A 20,976-nucleotide genomic window follows, 5' to 3' on the forward strand; every position below is an offset into this window, starting at 1 on the left:
ATGGCCTGACCAATGAAGGCTGTTGTTCCAAAGCCACGTTTACCACCTATCTTACTGTGACACCTCTTTCAGTGGACCATGTACTCCCAATTCTTCCCAGGGCCTACCATTCACTCTGAAAGTCCTATCCACTTTTGTCCTCTGAAAATGCAATGCTTCAATGTTCAAAGTAAATTTATTATCAAAGTGCATATACAAGCCTGAGACTCATTTTTCTTGTGGGCATACTCAGTAAATCCAAGAAACACTGTAGAATCGACGAAAGACCCTACCCAACAGGACAAACAAATAAACAATGTGCAAAAGACACCAAACTGTGCAAATATAAAATAAAACAGAAATAATAAATAAATAAATAAATATTTAAATATAAATAAGCTTTGAGAACTCGAGATGAAGAGACCTTGAAAGTGAGTCAGTAGACTTGCACTCAACGTCAGCAAGACTAAAGATCTGATTGTGGACTTCGGAAGGGGTAAGACAAGGGAACACAAACCAGTCCTTGCAGAGGGATCAAAAATGGAGAGAGTGGGACTTCCGGTGAGGCACAAGGCAAGACGGCAGCACAGCACGGAACACTGACATATAAACCTCCTTTTTCACGTTCTTTAGGGCTCTTCTGCAGTCTTACTACAAGTTTGAGTTGGAGAAAGATCTAACTAAAGACTTGACCTCAAAAAAAGATCCAAATTCAACCAAGAAACAAGATACCAGCAGACGACACCAAGCTGGTGATTCATCCGAGGAAACAGCAATGCTAATAAAGCAAACAATGGCAGTAGAGATGGAATCGCTGCAAGAAACGGTAACCCACTTGCTAAAGAAGTTGCTGGAAAAGGCTCTCAACCCCATACAGAAGCATATGGCAGAGAATGGCGACATTCTCCGGTCATTAAAGGAGCAAGCGGACATTTCATGCTAAAAAATTTAGCACGGTTTTCAACAAAATAGACAACATTCAGATTAGCTTACACAAGAATGAGAAAGATACTAGCTTCTGTCTCACTGAGGTGACTAAGATATGGAAGAAGTTAAACGACTTGGAGGACAGATCCAGGAGAAACAATGTGTGGCTGGGCAGGTGCAGAGGGCGACGATCCGAGAGGCTGCCTAACTGGATTCCAGCGCTCAACAACTCCCACAGTACTCCATTGGAGATCGATAGAGCACATAGGATCTTTTCCAACAGCACCTCAAGACCACGGATCATGGTCTTTCAGCTTCTACGGTACACCGACTAGCAGGATATCCTGCAGGGCATGAGGAAAGCCAAACTTACTCTCCCTGATGGCACCCATCTGCAGTTCTTTGCCGACTACAGCTCCGACACAATGTAGGAATGGCAGGGATACAAGGAGAACCGCGCTAAGCTTCGACAGAAGGGAATCGACTTGTTCCTCATATACCCGGTGATTTTCAGAGTGAATACCAAGGGCATGAACATTTTGTTTAACTCGGCAGAAGAAGCGAGAGAAGCCCTGAAATCATCGGTGCTGGGAGATACAGAAGAAGACCCTGGGCAAAGTCCACACGCCCCTCAGGAGGAGATGGAACTGCATTAAGAGATCAGACCAACCTGTGTACGCAATCTAACAGGCATGGGCAAGTTAACGTCCTAGGTGTGAAGTTTTTTGGTTATTCTTTTATCGGAAAGTCATTCGATGCACTTTTGTATTTAGTTAATTAAGGGGCCAGTTTGTTTCTGAGTATTGCAGGTCAGAGTTTTAAAGTAATGGCTCAGTTAACTTGTTAGTACAAGGATAACATGGTAATGTGATGTAAGTCCGCCTAGAATATACTTCTTATCTTTTACTTTCTAAGGTGATATTCAACACACCCAAATGTCATACTTCATCAAGAATGAAGCTGAAAAACAGCAGTTTGTTCTGAATAACTTTAGTTGTATATGTTCATTTCGGGTTATGTCTCCAGTAGACTTGTTTACGTTCTTGGGCACAAGGTAAGACATCACTGGCGTCATCACTGAGCGATGGTCTATTAAAGCAACAGTCTCCCGCAAGAGAGCTGTTGGGGTCTTGATTACCGGTATGTGTTATATTTGAGACAGGAATTGTTTTAATTATATAGGTTAATGGGTTTGACCAGGATTTGTTTTCTTGTCTCTTTGATATGATTGTCTATGAGAACAGCTTTGCCTTTCTAATTTGTTGGTGCTAGAGGTTAATGTTCAGTGTCTGACATTGCTAAGTGACACTCACAGATGTTAGAAAGTAAAGGGTTGGATGTGAGGGGTGATGGGAACGGGGTAACTCTGGAGTCCACACCAACTTACGACAACAGATCCAGGCGAAGATGAGCAACACAGATAAATTAGAAAATTTTACTATTGTATCACTTAATGTTAAAGGATTAAACTCTCCCTACAAGCGTTCAAAGGTTTTAGATTTCTTACGCAGAAAGAAAATAGATATCGAGCTATTAAAGGAAACACATCTTAAAACTAACGACATTCTCAGGGTTCAAAACCATTTTTATAAACCATCAGCTGATGGTACTCCTACGAAAGGAGTTATGATATTAATGAGATGTAGTATTAATGTATCAATTGAAAGGACTGGCTCTGACAATGAAGGACGTCTAGCTTCTTGCTGTACATCCATTCAGGGTAAAAAAAATTGCATTCATTAGTCTATATGCCCCAACTATTCGTGGCTGAATTTTTTCCCTCAATTACCTCACAATTATTGAAGTTAAGTGACTACCAACTATATGTTGGTTCAGACATGAATGCTTTGGTAAACAATAACCTTGATAAATCTTCCTCAACTATATCGAGCTCTCAAGAATCTGCTTCGAAAGCACTTAACCTTTTCTAACAGATTTAAATTTAACTGATGTGTGGAGGGTGCATAATCCATCTGCTAAAGACTATACCTTCTTCTCCACAAGACATAAAACTTTCTTTTGGATAGATTACATTCTTGTATCCTCTGGTTTGCTGCCTTTGGTACACTCAATAGAATTTTTGCCCAGACATCTATCTGATCACAACCCAGTTATATCTACTTTTAATTATGGCAAAATCAAAAATAAGGCTACTAGGTGGAGGTTTAACTCCACCCTTCAAAAAATCGACAAATTTCTAACACAACTGAGAACAAAACTGATGGAATTTATAAATTTAAATAAAAATAGTGTCTCGGATGTGACAGTGGTTTGGGCCTCCTTCAAGGGTTTCTTACGAAATAATGCCACATGGTTCAGTTCCCACCTACATAAAAGCCGGCTTCAAAAGATTTCCACCCTAGAAGAACAATGTAAGGTTTTGGAGAATGATCTCAAAAGGAGATACACCATAACAAAAGAAAACAAGCAGAGTTAAATGATTTATTAAGAAGCAGGGCAGAATATACAATCCATATAACCAAGCATAAGTATGATGCGGAAGGCAGCAGACCGAGCCATCTTCTGGCACTAACGCTCAAACAACAGGAAGCTAAAAGGTTTATACCAGTGATTAGATGTGCTAAACATGGAGTAGTATCTTCAACAGAGGAAATAATCAAAACATTCAAGAATTACTTTAAAGAACTGTATACAAGTGGCTCAGTTCCTTCTGAGAATGACTTCACCGATTTTTTTTTAGTGGGTTAGACCTCCCCACATTGTCATTAGAGGTCACCAAAACTCTAGATTCTCCTGTTACACTGGATGAGCTACTCATATAATATCTGTGACTTCCATCTTTGAAGTTTAAGCTAAACCTTTAAGTCAGGTGGAAGCTCTTAAACCCGAAGGGGCCCTTCCTTGTGCAGGTTGATGCCTCTGAATAATTGAAATCAGGACAGTGCACGAAAAAGATCAAAATCAAAGATCAGCTCCCGGGTTTGTGGTCAGTTATGGTAATAAGAGCTTACAGAGGAAAAATCATTTATGTTCTATTTTTAAGTTCTTAATCCAAAGTCAATTATAGTTTAGTGTTAGGGTACATGTGACTTTACCAACCTGGCTGAAGGATATTTTATCACCCGCTGTCTCCCAGGAAAGCTGCCTCAGATTTGCCGTGGCCGTGCCTTCCGCAGGGGCCATGATGCCGGGACAGTCCGGGAAAACTCCCCTGTTCTTCAGGTCTTCCATCGCTTCCAATGCGTTACTGTGGATGACTTGTCCAGTGCCAAAAAACACTCGAGGTTTGGCTGGATAGAGTCTGGAACCGGAGCCCCTTTCCTTTAAGTGTTTTTCTGATAGTGGAGTAAGCCTTTCTTTTCCTAAGTATTTTGGTCGGTTAGTCTTAATCAAAAAATACTCTTCTCCCGTCGTAATAAATCTCTTTTTTTTCCAAACCGAGCAAAGCACCAACACTTTAATTTTATACTCCTGAAAGTAGATGACCATGGACCTTGGGTTGGAACCTTGTGGTTTGGATCCAAGAGATCGATGGCAGCGTTGTATCCCGAGTGCAACATCGGGAAGGGACAACTCTGTTTTAATAATTTTTTCCAGAAGTTCCTGTATATTGTCTCCTTCCACTCCCTCAGCAATTCCATGGATATGTATGTTATTCCTTTGTGAACGCACCTCCAGGTTCGTTAGTCAAGTTTGAATAATCTTCTGAAGTGGGCAAGAACCTCCTCGGCCTCGGCCTTCCATCCCTCCACTTATGTCACCCTTTGCTCCGTCTCTTCAACTCTGCCCATTATTTCTTTTAAATCACCAACAATAGCATTCAACTTCTGGTTAATTTCTTCTCTGAAATCCACCAGTTCCTTCGTTAGAAAACCCACTGAATCACTCAGTTCTTATTTCATATCCGAACAGAGCGCCTGTATTTCAGCCACGGTGTTCGCATGAACAGCCTCATGTTCAGCCAACGTCAGTCAGTATTTTATCGCTTGTCTTCGGGTTTTGTTGCGTTTTTCCTCCTGTCTTTCTTTTCTTTCCCCCTTTCATGCTGCAAGACCCGCTTTCTTATTTAAATAACCGCTTCTTATTTAGGGGGAAATAAGACCATCTGGGAGCCCTTGCTGATTATGCTGCTGGCTGTATCTGCACCATACCGGAGGTCCCTGGATGAGCTACTCAAAGCTACAAATAAGGGCTGTACACCAGGCATAGATGGCATACCTCCGTCCACACTAAAACAACGTTTTCGTCCCCCAAAACCGGAGCTTTTCAGAAACATTTTCCAGGACAGGTATTTTTGAAAACGCCACTCGGGCAGATCAGTGTGGACGGAGTAACTGGAGAAATCTGAAAATGCTGTTAGACAGCAGCGCACCATTTCATTGAACGCAACCTAACAATTTCAGAACAGACAGCAACGAGACTGAAGCCAGAAGAGTTAGAAAGAGTTAGACAGAAGAGTCCTCACCAAATACTTTGACCCATAACTTACTGAATAAATAAGTATACTCACTTTGCCCTGTTTTCTGCCCTTGCTCGTATGAAGGTGGTTTACCTATTTAGGCAAGTACTTCTCTGACAATAGATGTGTAACAGCCTAATGTAACATTGTATGGAAATACAAGATAATATTGATGCAGACATGTTTTACATACTTAATAAGGTGCTTTATTAATGCAACAGAGTTGGTCAGTTTTTCAATGGTCATCGTCAGCTGGGTCATACAGTCCGTGAACTCCCTGTCAGTTGCTTCCGTACGCTTCAGTATTTGTTTATTTTTACTTTTATATCTTCCTGCGTGAGAGCCAATAGCTGCCCGTCGTTTAAGTTTTTCTAGTCTGTAACTGAACAAACACACACCATCTTTCACGGCAAGGTTCAACACCAAACGTGTCGCTTGTTTTCAGTGGATGTGTCCTGCGCATGCGCAGTAGGAGGAGATTCGCCGAAATCTCCGTTTCATTGTGGACAGAGATGTTATTAAAAACACATAGTGTGGATGCCTATCGTTTTTACGTGAAACCGGTGTTTTCAAAATTATCCAGTCTAGTGTGGATGTAGCCTCAATACAGTGGACCTTAAGACCCAGCAGAATCCCAGACCTTATTTAACCTGTCTCAGTGCGGTGGACATTAGGACCCAGCAGCAGAGATCTGAATCCACAGTGTTTCTGTTCACGAAAATAATCACGATCATAATTGAAAATAAAGTGGAAATAACAAAGCGATCGGAAAGAGGTGAAACGCCATCGGTCATTGGAAAAGCATTAGGCTACGTCAGTCAATGATCGGGACAATTTTAAAGGATAAAGTGAGAAAGGTTCTGCCCCGATGAAAGATTACTAAGCAACGCAGTGATTTAATTATTGGGTTTTGGGGTTTTGATCCTCCACATCAAACCGGCACGGTGCAGAATGCACTCGGGAACAATCCGTCACTAGATCGAACTTGGGAACTTCTGTTCCCGAGCCCGGCGCTGAAACATACGTTCTTAAGTATTTTATATGCATAGAAAGATAAAATATATACTATATACAAAGACAAACTTTTGACTGACGCTAAATAATAGCGGATGTATCTGTTCCAACTTACTTAGTAAGAGAACTTCCGATCTTTTTCGATCCCAATCCACGATAACCCATGCACATCCTCCCGTATACTTTAAATCATCTCTAGATTACTTATAATATCTAATACAATGTAAATGCTATGTAAACTAGTTGTTATACTGCATTGTTTAGGAAATAATGACAAGGAAAAAAAAAAGCCTGTACATGCTCAAACAAGTGCTGGAAGAGCACTTCCGGGTTTTCGTGATTCGCTGTTAGTTGAATTCGCAGATGCGGAATTTGTGGATGAGGAGGGCCAACTGTATATCACTGGGCATTTGTATTAAAAAATCTTAAATATTAGATGGAGGAGGATAAAGTTTCATCATGGAAAAATATAGAACAAGAGCTAATAGCACCAATAAGGTTGAAGGACTTTCTCCTTATAGGTACGTCTACCAAAAAATGTGATTTATATTACAGTCCAATTTTAATCCATGTGCTACAAGTTTTTAGAGCAGCAGAAAAATTCCTAAAATTTAAAAGCATATGGTGCAAATCATCTCCATTGTGGAACAATAATCATTTCCTATTTAGGGGGAACCATTCACTGACAGAACTTGGGAGGATAAAGGTATTACTACTCTTCAAGATATTAATAGGGCAAGTACTATCCTTAGCTTTCAAGAACTGGTATCTCGATATAATATTGATAAACACTGTCTTCTACTTTAGAGTAATGTCAGCTTTAAAGCCTACGGGATTCCCTGGGGGTCAGATTTAAAGGACCCTCCCATTTTATGTTGGATACAGAGTGCTCCAAGATAGATAGTGTCATATATCCATGATAAATTAAACTCCCAGAAATATATGCCCACATCGGGAATGAAAGCCTGGGATAGGGACATATCTGAATTGGGACAAGACTTACACTGGGATGTGATTTGGGATAATGCTGCCGGTGCTTCGAAAAACCCAAATCATCAGTATATACACTTGAAATTTTGTCATACAGCATATCTAACACCGAGAATTAGACATCAAATGGGACTGGTTCCTGACCCATATTGCTCATTTTGCCCCCACGGAACCGTTGGCTCTTTTATACATGCTGTATGGGAATGTCCAGGGGTTTTTGGTTTGTGGGGGAAGGTTATCAGTACTCTTATAGAACTAACGAAGGTACAATTACCAAGGGACTCCACTGTACATCTTCTAAATGATGACTCCCACCTTTCCCTTATGGAAAAAACATGCAAAGTCTGGCTGGCAGGCCTGACTGCAGCTAAGAAGATTGTCGTCCAGCGTTGGAAACCTCCTCATGATATTTCAAGTACTCACTGGCTTCGGAGCTTTTTGGACATTTCTTACCTGGAATTATCATCAGCGAGAGTAAATGATGCATGACCAAACACAATCTTAATGTGGACAAATTTGATATCTAACTTAAAAGATTTTCTGTTAAAATAGGAATGCTCTGTCTGTGTATGCACTCTATTCAGTTGGTTGGTGGGGGAGAGAGGGGTGGAGGGGGGATGGGGGGTGGCTGGGTTAAACAGTCAAAATGTAATTGGCAACTGGTTGTAGTGAATATAATTTGTTGGTGTTGCAATAAAAATTAGTCATTTTTTTTTAAAAGTGGAGAGAGTGACCAGTTCCAAATTCCTGGGTGTCAGTATCTTTGAGGACCTAACCTGGACACAACATATTGTTGCAGCTACAAAAAAGGCAAGACAGAGGGTATATTTCATTAGGAGTTTGAGGAGATTTGGTTTGTTAACTGAAACACTCACAAACTTCTACAAATGTACCATGGAGAGCATTCTGACTAGGTGCTTCGCCATCTTGTATAGGGGAGCTTCTGCACAGGATTGAAATAACTTGCAGGTACTTGTAAAATTAGTCAGCTCCATCATGGATACCAGCCTCCATACTGTTCCAGACTCCTTCAAGGAGCAATGCCTTAAGAATGCGGCGTCCATCACCGGGGATCGGCACCACCCAGGACATGGCCTGTTCACGCTGTTACCATTGGGAAGAAGGTAAAGAAGCCAGAAGACGCACACTCAGTGATTCAGGAATAGCTTTTTCCTCTCTGCCATCCAATTTCTGAATGGACATTGACCCCATGAACACTACCTCACTACTTTTTATTTCTGTTTTTTTGCAGTACTTATTTTAACTACTTCTATACTTACATATAAATACTCAGTTTTTCCTTCTATATTCATTTATCTTGTATTTCATTGTACTGTCGTAAAATTATCAAATTTCATGAAATATGCACGTGATATTAATCCTGATTCAGGTTGTGAGAGCAATTCTGTGATGGGGTGAGTGAAGATATCCCCACTGGTTCAAGAGCCTGATGGTTGAGGGGTAATAACTGTTCCTGAACCTGGTGGTTGGGTCCTGAGACTCCTGTACCTTCTCCCTGATGGCAGCAGTGAGAAGAGGGCATTGTCTGGGTGGTGAGGGTTCCTGATGATGGGTGCTGCTTTCCTGCAACAGTGCTCCGTGTCGGTGTGCGCAGTGGTGGGGAATGCTTTACATGTACTGGACTGGCTGTATCCACTACTCTTTGTAGGATTTCCTGTTCAAGGGCATTGTTGTTTCCAAACTTAGCACCTATCAAAATTAAACTCAGTTTTCCATTCCTCAACCCACTTACCCAGCTTATCAAGATTCCTTTATAAATACTGGTAACCTTCTTCCACGTCATTGACACCACTGATAATAGTGCTATCCGCAAACTTACTAACCATTCTCATTCAGATCATTGATGGAGGTGACAAATTGCAATGGGCCCAGCACTGACCACTGGGCACAGGCCTACAGTTCAAGGAACAACCTTCTACCATCACCCTCTGCTTCTTACCATCAGTCCAATGGTGTATTCAGTTTGCCAGCTCTCCCTGGATTCCATGTGATCTAACTTTCCATAGTAACCTAACATGCTGAACCATATCAAAGGCCTTACTGATATCCATATAGATCATATCTACCACCCTCCCCTCATTGATCTTCTTGGCAAGGTTTAGACCTGAAATGTCAACAATCCCTCCTCTCCTCTTCCTCCCCCCGCCCCCCGCCACCCCGCCCAAGTGGATGCTGGATCCTGCTTGTCATTCAAAATTCCTCCAGCAGTTTGTTGGGTTTTTTTTCAAAAGATGATGGCAGCTCTCTCAAGCGAGCTTGTGGGTTTAGTTTACAAGGGAGATGGATGTCACTATTGGCAGTGGCCTCGATAACCAGGACTGTACAGTATTGTGGGAGGATGTTCCGTGTTTCAACTGCTTCAATAGCACTGAATGGAAGAGCTGAAAGACTATATTTTTTTAATATTCTTTTACGGGATGTGGGTGTCACCACCTGTCAGCATTTATTGCCCATCCCTAGTTGCCCTTGAGAAAGTGGTGATGAGCTGCCTCCTTGAACTGCTGCAGTCCTTGAGGTGTAGGTACACCCACAGTGCTGTTAGGGAGGGAACTCCATGATTTTGACCCAGTGACAATGAAGGAATGGCGATATGTTTCCAAGTCAGGATGGTGAGTAACTTGGAGGGGGATTTCCAAGTGGTGGTGTTCCCAGGTATCTGCTGTTCTCGTTCTTCTAGATGGTCGTGGTTGTGGGTCTGGAAGGAGCTGCCTTAGGAACTTTGGTATGTGCTGCAGAGCATCTTGTAGACAGTACACACTGCCGCAACTGTTCAACGACGGTGGAGAGATTGGATGCTTGTGGAAGGGGTACCAATTAAGTGGACTGCCTTGTACTGGATGGTGTCAAGCTTCGTGAGTGTTGACGGAGCTGCACTCATCCAGGTGAGTGGTGAGTACTCCATTACACTCCTGACCTGAGCCTTGTAGATGGTGGACAGGCTTTGGGGAGTCAGGAGGTGAGTTACACGCCGCAGGATTGCTAGCCTTTGACCTGCTCTGGTAGCCACGGTGTTTAAGTGGCTAGACCAATTCAGTTTCCTGTCAGTGGTAAAACCCCCAGGATGTTAATTGTAGGAGATTCAGTGATGGTGATGCCACTGAATGTCAAGGGACAATGGTTAGAGCCTCTCATTGAAGATGGTCATTGGCTGGCACTTGCGTAGCTCAAATGTTACTTGCCACTTGTCAGCCCAAGCCTGGGTATTGTCCAGGTCCTGCTGCATCTGGGTATGAACTGCTTCACTATCTGAGGAGTCATGAATGGTGCAGAACATTGTGCAGTCATCTGCAAACATCCCCACTCTGATCTTATGACAGAAGGAAGGCCATTGATGAAGCAGCTGAAGATGGTTGGTCCTAGGACACTTCCCTTAGGATCTACTGTAGTGATGTCCTGAGGATGAAATTATAGACCTACAACCACCATAACCATCTTCCTTTGTGTCAGGTATGATTCCAACCAGCGGAGGGTTTTCACTCTAATTCACATTGACTACATTTCACTCTCACCTCACCTCTGGTATTTAAAGCTCTTTGGTCCATGTTTGGACCAAGGAGGGGATGAGGTCAGGAGCTGAGTGGCCTTGACGGAATCCAGAATGGGCATCTGTAAGTAGGTTTTTGCTGAGTAGGTGCTGCATGATAACACTGTTGATGACTCCTTCCATTACTTTGCTGATGATTGAGAGTAGGCTGATAGGATGGTAATTGGCTGTTGGACTTGCCTTGTTTCTTATGTACAGGACATACCTGGGCAATTTTCCACATTGCTGGGTAGATGTTGGTGTTGTAGTTGTATTGGAACAGTTTGGCTAGTAGTGCGGCAAGTTCTGGAGCGCAAGTCTTCAGGACTGTTGCCAGGATTTTTTCTGAGCCCATAGCCTTTGCAGTATCCAGTACTTTCAGCTGCTTCTTGGTATCATGTGGAGTGAATTGGATTGGCTGCATACTGACACCTGGGATGCTGGGGACTTCTGGAGGAGCCTCTCCCTTTAGAATACCAATATTCAGCAATTATTCTGAAGGAGACTGAAGACAGTTTTCCATTTAATTGAGCTACTTTATTTAAATAAACAGCAGTTGCGTGTAATGTGTGGTGGCGCAGGCATTGCCTCTGTTGCTTTGTTCCCCGTGGGAACTCACACTCCTTTCTAGATTTTATGGCGCCAGATAAGAGAGCATCCCCTCTGTTGCCCTTTGTGACCCACTGCATCATATAAAAATGACAATTTGTCCCTCAGTTACATTGAAAGGTGTTTTCTTTCTGAGCGTTCCCACTCTGGAGTCGCATAAGAGCAGTGTAGGAGTTGCTGCTGATGAATGATGCAAGGTACATCTGTATCCTTCTGTCCTTGCAGCTGAATAATGGAATTGTTGACTAATTACGATGAATCGATCAATTTGTCTACAGCAGACCCAATCACAATGTAAGGAATGGTCCAGTGCAGAGAAGGTGCATTTGCCACAAAGGATTTCTTGTTCTACTCATTCACTGCATCTCAAAATATTTTCTAACAAGCATTTGTATAACATGCACTAGATTAAATCCATCCTGAGGGAGCCTGTTTTTATTACAGGCTCAGCAGTCGCTTTGTGAAAGTAGATTAAATCTCCTTTCTCAAACCCTCTTGAGCGATTGAGGGTTCCTGCCATCACTAAAACCTTGATCTTCGGTGTAGTTTGGGGAGAATACTGAATGATTAGAGAAAAATAACAGCTATTCAACCTTTATGGATAATAATGTGTACTGTGTTAAGTTTCTGCTATTTTTCTCACTTTCTGTTAAGTAAATTAATTCTGCAATTAATGCTGAAGAATTGAGGATGAGTTTGTGCTTCATCCATGTGATCATCAAGAGTGTGCCCTAAGTCTACAATGCCTGTGCTTTGTCCTGTCCAGTTTTTGGTTATCTACAGATTTTATTCCTGTAACTTCTAGTGAGATCCATGATTCTCCCTGAAGAGCTTGGCCTGTGTTCTAGCTCCTCAGTCCCTGTTCCCTCCTCTTCCCTTTGCTTGCTCGCTTGCATTTGTTCCTAGGCTGTACCAGTGTTATGCTTGTTTGCAAATCCCCATGACTGTGCCTTTTTTTCCTCACCCCTGAGATCTCCTCTTCAACTCTAATCCCTACCCAGTACACCAAATGGAGTCAAATTTTGTATTTGCAGTTGTGACATGAAGCACCCTCAAGAGTAATTCTGAGAGTTCACTGCATGACTGCCAAATAGTTTTTCACTTCTTCTGAGATTAGTTAAAAGTGTATTATTTTTAATATGCTTGCTTTGAGTAGTTGAACAGGACCACGTTCAAGTACTCATCAGAGGATCTAAATGAATTCGCCATGGTTGTCACAGACTTTATAAAGACACTTGTGAGTGAGTGTATCCCCACAAAATCATTCAGAGTCTTCCCCAACCAGAAACCTCAGGTGAACCAAGTCACTGAGGGCTAGATTGATGGCATGTAGGTGTGGTAACCAAGGAAAGTACAAGTGGTCCAGATATGACCTCCGGTAAGCCACCTCACATGTAAAGAGGCAATCCCAGTCCAAACTTGAATCAGAAGGATGCTCGACAACTGTGGCAGAGCTTGAATGCTATTACTTCCTACAAAGTAAAACCAAGCGACACACAGTATGTGACAACAAGGTTTAGCTTTCAGATGAGCTCAATGTCTTTTATGCTCTTTTTCACTGACAGAAAGTGGAGGCACCTTCATGAACTCCCACAGCCCCAAATGGCCCTGTGATTTCAATCTCTGAGGTCAACATAAGAGAATCTTTCAGGTTGGTGAACCCATGGAAAGCATCTAGCCCAAACCAAGCACTGAAGACCTGTGCTAATCAACTGGGTAGAGTATTTGTTGACATCTTTAACCTCTCACTTCCACAGCCTACTCAGGCAAGCTTCAGTCATACTTGTGCCCAAGAAGAACATGGTAACCTGCCTCAATGAGCATTGTCCAGTATCATTTCCAACCACTTTGATGAGGTGCTTTGAGAGGTTGGTCATGAAACATATCAACTCCTGCCTGAGGAGTGACTTGGATCCACTCCAATTTGCTTACTATTACAACAGGTCAACAGCAGTAGCCATTTCATTTGCTTTCCACTCAGCTTTGGATCATCTGAACAGTGAAGATGCATACATCAGGATGCTCTTCATTGACTACAGCTTTGCATTCAACATTATGAACCCCTCAAAATTAATATGCTCAAAGACCTCAGCCTCAATACCTCCTTGTGCAAAGGATCCTTGATTCTCTCACTTGCAGTCCTCAGTCGGTTCGGATTGGCAACAACATCTCCTCCACAATCACCATCAGGACAGGTGCACCACAAGACTGTGTGCTTAGCTCTCTGCTCTACTCAGTTTATATTTATGACTGTGGCTTAGTACGGTTCCAATGCCATATTCAAGTTTGCTGACAAGTCCACTGTCATGGTCCTAATCAAAGGTGGTGACGAATTGGCTTATAGGAGGGAGATTGAAAATCTGGCTGAGTGGTGTCACAACAACCTCTCACTCAATGTCAGCAAAACCAAAGAGTCATTTATTGACCATAAGAGGAGCAAACTGGTGGTCCATGAGCCAGCACTCTTCAGGAGATTGGACTTGGAGAGATCAGTAATGTTAGATTCTTTGACGTTATCATTTCAGAGGATACGTCCTGGGGTCAGGATGTAAGTTACAAAGAAGGTATGGCAGTACCTCTGCTTTCTTAGAAATTTGTGCAGGTTTGGGATGTCATCTAAAACTTGACAAACTTCTATAGATGCACAGCATCCTGACTGGCTGCATCATGGCCTGGTATGAAAACACTAATGTCCAGGAACAGAAGTGCCTACAAAAAGTAGTGGACACAGCCCAGTCCATTACAGGAAAAGCCCTTTCCACTATTGAGCAGATCGAAATGGAGCGCTGCCAAACAGAAACAGCATCCATCCAGGTTATGCTCTCTTCCTGCTGCCTGCCATCATTGGGAAGGAGGTACAGGAGCCTTAGGTCCCACACCACCAGGTTCAGGAACAGATCTTATCCTTCAACCATCAGACTCCTGAAACACCAATGGGTAACTTCAGTCATCTCAATGCCAAACTGACTCCACAACCCAGTATAGATTCACCCTTAAGGACTCTGCAAGTCACTTTTGTCAGTATTATTATTTATTTGTATTTGCACAGTTTGTCTTTTGCACGTTGGTTGTTTATCCATCTTTATCTGTAGATTCCACTGTATATTTGTATCTATTGTGAACGCTTGCAAGAAAATAAATCTCAGGGTTGTAAAGGGTGACATATATGTACTTTGATAATAAATATACTTTTAACTTAGAACTACATGTTATATATTTTACATTATAAATATTTAACAGCTGGAAAATCAGGCAGTAATCTTAGGGTTTTCTAGGATGTAATTTACGTAGCTCCCAACTAAAGCAATCTGAAGTTTTTTTTCTAATTGTCACCTTAGCCATGCTGTAAAACTTCCTCAGGAATTTTACCTTTTGTATCAGTAGTAAAAGAGGAGTCAGAACTACCCAGGTTGTGAACAGCACCTGTTCCATGCACCATGTGGACAGTCATCATCTAACAAGTTACATTAAAATCGGAATAATTGCCCTACTTTTCTGCAGCATTATGCGTCACTTTGTAATGGAGCCACATTATAGATTTAGACCTTGTTCTGTTCATCTTAATAGCTGTCACTTTCCATTGTTATGCAGACAGCGTTTTCATTGCTTCTTGGGCCATTCACCTTCTTCAATGTGCAGAAGACCAAATACCTTCAGATTATCACCTCCCTGATGAGATGGATAGGTAAGAGTTTTATTTTGCAAAATGAACTGACTTTCTGCAAAAGAGACGGTTGATTTGATCCATTGCACAGTAAGTACATTGTCGGAAATGAGGTTTCAAGAATGCACATGACCGTGTGTGCCTTTTATAAGAGCAGCTTTTTAAGTTAAAGGCTAACTCTTGCACACAATCACAGAATACCTAACACAAGGAAATTTGCAGATGCTGAAAATTCGAACAACACACACTAAATGCTGGTGGACCACAGCAGGCCAGGCAGCATCTATAGGGAAAAGCACTGTCGACGTTTTGGGTCGAGACCCTTCGTTAGTCTTGGCCCGAAACGTCGACAGTACTTCTTCCTATAGATGTTGTCTGGCCTGCTGTGTTCCACCAGCATGTTGTGTGTGTTGATCACAGAATGGCTGTTGGGATGGGTCATTTGAATGTAGTGAGCTATAGGTGCTGCCACTTCAATCTGGCATCTGAGTAATGTACAGTAAATTTGATAATTTATCTCCTAATATAATGCTGTGCAACAGATATTTCCATTTAAAATGAATTATCAACAAACTCTGTTCTTTTGAATCTTGGAATTTCAAATTTTCTTTCACATAAAGCATGGGGTTCATAACCATATCAACAGTCACTTTGTCTTTATCATCTCCCTGAATTACTTCATCAAAAATATCAAATTAATTCAGTAAGTCATTTAATCTACATTTGCTCAATTTACTTTTTTCCCAGATGATGGGGCCAAATCAAGATGACTGATAGCTGCCATTTGTGGCTGGGTTTATCTTGGACCTCTGCTTTTGGCTACGCATCTCACAAGTCTCAAACAAGCTGAGCGACAGGCACTAGTGTAGCTGGCTGTCCCCAATCCACCAGTGGTCTCACTGTGGGATACTGCGTCTCTAAAGGGAGGAGCCAAGTACTCTGAAGCCACGTCTAGCTACTTTCAGAATTTCAATTATTTGTTGGTAACTTAAGGTGTCTTGATTACATATTTTTTAAATTTTTCACCATTTTTATGATCTTGTTTATTTATATAATCACTTGAGTTAAGTGATCTTTATCAGAGGCATTTAAAACCATTTCAGAAGGCTGTCATGGTATTCTGAGGCAGGTGCTCCATACCATTGATCCTTGTGTATGCTATCCTCTGCAAACCTAATTCTGCATTCTCTGTCCGTATCTCTGCCAAATTAGTCCTAGTTCTCTTCCTTACCTGCCCTTCACCAAAACACCTTGCCACAATATAACCTGTTTAGATTTTTACTGGTCCCAGTGACCCAGAAATCGAAATCCCTCCATCTCTGTGTCTGTTCACCAAATCTCAGTACCATTTTGCTTTCATTATCGTGAACTTTCAGCATCAGCAGAGAATTATTTTTCACTTCTGCAGCTTTGCTTTTTAATGCTTTCCTGGCTCCCTAAAATCAGCCTGAATGATCTCTGTCCTTATCCTTTGTCAGTGATGGTATGAGATCAAAGGGAAATGTTTATAACATTGTCAACAAAGAGCAGAAGCAAGGATTAGGAACACTTCTGATTCACCTTGAGGCCAAAGCACTGGTAAGGAAAGGGAAGGAGAATATGAGAGAAGGTCTTTGTTCCCTTTAGTCAGAAGACAGAGGCAGAAAACAGAAAACCTCTGGAAACAGTAGAGAAATACAAGTCTAAAGTAAATCAGGAGCACAAAGAAATTAGTACTGGAGGAATGAATGGACCCCTCAGGGTCTGAGGATCTGTTTCCTAGGAGAATGAGAATGACTGTTGTGGAGATGGTGGGTGCATTGTCGTCATTTCCAGAATTCCAAGGATTCCAGCAAGGTTCCTGCAGACTGGAGGATGGGAAGTGGTTAAGAAAGGAAATCATACGTGTGGAGCAGCTAGTCTGATATCAGTAGTGGGGCAAATACTGTAATGTATTGCTATAATAGGAGAGGCAGAATGCACGTTGATTAATGAAAGAAAAATGATGTTTGAAAATAAGGAATTTATTTTTGAGGTTATAACTAGCATAATGAAGAAAATTAATTACTGTGGTGTATTTAGATTTTTAGGTCTTCAGAGAAGTGATATGAGCGATTATGAAACAATTTCCAAGTGGTTGGTATTAGGAATAATAATCTAACATTGACATTGGTTTGGTTAGTGGGCACAAAAACAGTTAGAATTAAAGGGTACAGAAGTGAATCTGCAGATGCTGGAAATAAATAAAAACACAAAATGCTGGCAGAACTCATCGGACAGCATCTATGGGAGGAGGTAGTGACGACGTTCCGGGCCGAAACCCTTCGTCGGGAGAATTAAAGGGTAACTTTTGGTCTTGGATTCTGCAAGGATCAACACAGGGGCCGTAGTTGCGAACAATCCATATGAATGATCTGGAACAAGGGCAATATATCCAAGCTTGCTGATAGTTTGAAGCTAACTGACAGTGTGGACAGGATATGGGGGAGTACCAACATGTCAATGAATGGGCAAGCAAAAGGCAGGTGAATTATAATTTTGTTAATAAGGCAGAATATTTGTTAAATGGTGAAAGTTTGAAAGGGATTGGTGTTCAGTGGTAGCATCTGGGTGTCCTTGGACTCAAACCACAGGAAGTTAGATTGCTGGTGCAGGAAACAAGTGGGAAGGCAAATGGTATGCTGGTCTTCACTGAGAAAGGATTTGAGTTTAAGAATGGCAGCATCTAGCTCCAATCATTCAGGGTCCTGGTGAGATGGTATCTGGAATACTGAGTACATACAGGTCCAGTCTTCCTGTCTAAGAAAAGATTTGCTCATGTTATAGGGTGGACACTGACCGTTCACCATATTGATTCCTGGGATGTTAGGGGGAGATTAAACAGACAACTTCTCTCATTCAGAAGAATGACATTATTTTATTAAAATATGCAATATTGTTATGGAGCTTGTCTGTGGATGCAAGGATGGCTTTCCATGTCTGTGTGCATAGAACCAGATCAGAGCCTCAAACCATCTAGAACAAATACGAGAAGAAATTTAATCCCTTGTGGTTGGTGAATTTTTGGAATTATCTAGCCTGCAAAGCTTTTTGGAGACTGAGTTGCTATATTTAAGAAAACAGTACATATCTAGACACAAAAATGAATGGTTATGGGGTTGATACCAGAAAACTGTTGCTGGATTTGGCAATCATCTGTAATCCTTGAAAGGGAGAACACAACTACAGCTTTGAAGATCCCTGCTGCACCTGATGACCCTGTGATCTCCGTCTCAGAGGCTGATGTTAGGCTGTCTTTACAAAGAGTGAACCCTTGCGAGGTGGAAGGTCCCAATGGAGTACCTGGTGAGGCTCTGAAAACCTGTGCCAACCAACTAGCGGGAGTATTCAAAGAAATTTTCAACCTCTCACTGCTACAGGCAGAAGTTCCCACTTGCTTCAAAAAGTCAACAATTATACCAGTGCCTAAGAAGGGTAATGTAGGCTGCCTCAATGACTATCGCCCAGTAGCACTCACATCTACAGCGATGAAATGCTTTGAGAGGTTGGTCATGACTAGACTGAACTCCTGCCTCAGCAAGGATCTGGACCCATTGCAACTTGCCTATCGCCACAATAGTCAATGGCAGACGCAATCTCAATGGCTCTTCATGTGGCTTTAGACTACCTGGACAACAAAAACATCTATGTCAGAATGCTGCTCATCGACTACAGCTCAGCATTTAATACCATCATTCCCACAATCCTGATTGAGAAGTTGCAGAACCTGGGCCTCTGTATCTCCCTCTGCAAAAAACCACTATCTGTGCAGATGGGTGATAACGTACCCACCTTGCTGACGATCAACACTGGCGCACCTCAGGGGTGTGTGCTTTGCCCACTGCTCTCCTCTCTATATACACATGACTGTGTGGCTAGGCATAGCTCAAATACCATCTATAAATTTTCTGACAATACAGCTATTGTTGGTAGAATCTCAGGTGGTAACGAGCGGGCGTACGGGAATGAGATATGCCAACTAATGGAGGGGTAACACAGTAACAACCCGGCACTCAATGTCAGTAAGACGAAAGAGCTAATTGTGGACTTCAGGAAGGGTAAGATAAAGGAACACACACCAATGCTCATAGAGGGATCAGAAGTGGAGAGAGTGAAGAGTTTCAAGTTTCTGGGTGTCAAGATCTCTGAGGATCTAACCTGGTCCCAACATATTGATGTAGTTATAAAGAAGGCAAGACAGTGGCTATTCTTTATTAACAGTTTGAAGATGTCAACGAATACATTCAAAAACTTCTATAGATGTAGCATAGAGAGCATTCTGACAGACTGCATCACTGTCTGGTATGGGGGTGGGGGTGCTCCTACACAGGACCAAAAGAAGCTGCAAAGGGTTGTAAATCTAGTCAGCTCCATCTTGGGTACTGGCCTACAAAGTACCCAGGACATTTTTAGGGAGTGTCTCAGAAAGGCAGCAGACCTCCAGCACCCAGGGCCTTTTCTCACTGTTACCATCAGGAAGGAGATACAGAAGCCTGAAGGCACACACTCAACGATTCAGGAACAGCTTCTTCCCCTCTGCCATCTGATTCCTAAACGGACATTGAATCTTTGGACACTACCTCACTTTTCTTAAATCTACAGTATTTCTGTTTTTACACATTTTAAAATCTATTCAATATATGAAATTGATTTGCTTATTTATTAATTATTACTATTATTTTATTTATTATTTTTCTCTCTCTCTTCTATATTATGTATTGCACTGAACTGCTGCTGCTAAGTTAACAAATTTCACATCACATGCCAGTGATAATAAACCTGATTCTGATTCTGATTTCATTGCATAATGGACCTTTTTTTTGGAGGAAAAGATAAAAACTGTCCATAGATTGTACCAATCACTGTTTGACACATTTGCAGTAAAATCCGGTTTGGAAAACATGCAAAACACTGGAGGATCTCAGCAGGCTAGGCACACCTATGGAAAACAATACACTCAACATTTCAGGCCAAGACCCTTTGGCAGGACTGGAGGGAAAAAGCTGAGGAGTAGATTTAAAAGCTGGGGGAGGGGAGAGAGAAGCACCAGGTGACAGGTGAAACCTGTAAGGGGAGGGATAAAGTAGAGAGCAGGGAAGTTGATTGGTGAGAGAGATACAGGGCTGGAGAAGGGGATCTGATAGAAGTCCATGGAAGAAACAGAAGGGGGAAGGAGCACCAGAGGGAGGTGATGGGAGATGAGATGAGAGGGGGAAAATGGGATGGGGAATGGTGAAGTGCGGGTGAGGGCGCATTACCAGAAGTTCGAGAAATCGATGTTCATGCCATCAGTTTGGAGACTACCCAGACAGGATATAAGGTGTTGTTCCTCCAACCTGAGTGTGGTCTCATCATGACAGTAGAGGAGGCCAGAATGAGAAGTGGAATTAATGGGGGGCCACGCGAGAACCCGCTTGTTCTGGCAGACAGAGCGTGGCTGCTCGGCAGTCTCCCAATCTACGTTGGGTCACACCGATATACAGGAGCCACACTGGGAGCACCAGACACACTATATGACCCCAACAGACTCACCGGTGAAGTGTCGCCTCACCCAGTAGGACTGTTTGGGGTCCTGAGTGTTAGTGAGGGAGGAGGTGTAGGGGCAGGTGTAACACTTGTTCCGCTACAGTGGGGAGGGATGAATGGACAAGGGAGTGAGATAGGAAGCAATCCCTGCGGAAAGCAGAAAGTAGGGGTGGGGGGAGGGAAAGATTACCTTGATATGGGATCCCTCTGGAGATGGCAAAAGTTGTGGAGAATTATGTCCTGGATGTGGAGCCTGGTGGAGTGGTAGGTGAGGACAAGAGGAAC

General features: G+C 42.3%; 1 protein-coding gene across 4 annotated transcripts in view; it reads left to right on the top strand.

Annotated features, from left to right (window-relative positions):
• The window catches only part of tmem104 (transmembrane protein 104), a 215,193-nt gene that overhangs the window by 187,348 nt on the left and 6,869 nt on the right, over nt 1-20,976 (top strand). For all 4 annotated transcript variants that reach the window (XM_059948961.1, XM_059948962.1, XM_059948963.1 and 1 more), the window contains exon 9: nt 15,075-15,168. In XM_059948961.1, the coding sequence (XP_059804944.1) occupies nt 15,075-15,168 (94 nt within the window). The remainder of the gene's footprint in view (nt 1-15,074; nt 15,169-20,976) is intronic.

Source organism: Hypanus sabinus, chromosome 23 (genome assembly GCF_030144855.1).
Source record: "Hypanus sabinus isolate sHypSab1 chromosome 23, sHypSab1.hap1, whole genome shotgun sequence".
NCBI classification, from domain to species: Eukaryota; Metazoa; Chordata; class Chondrichthyes; order Myliobatiformes; family Dasyatidae; genus Hypanus; species Hypanus sabinus.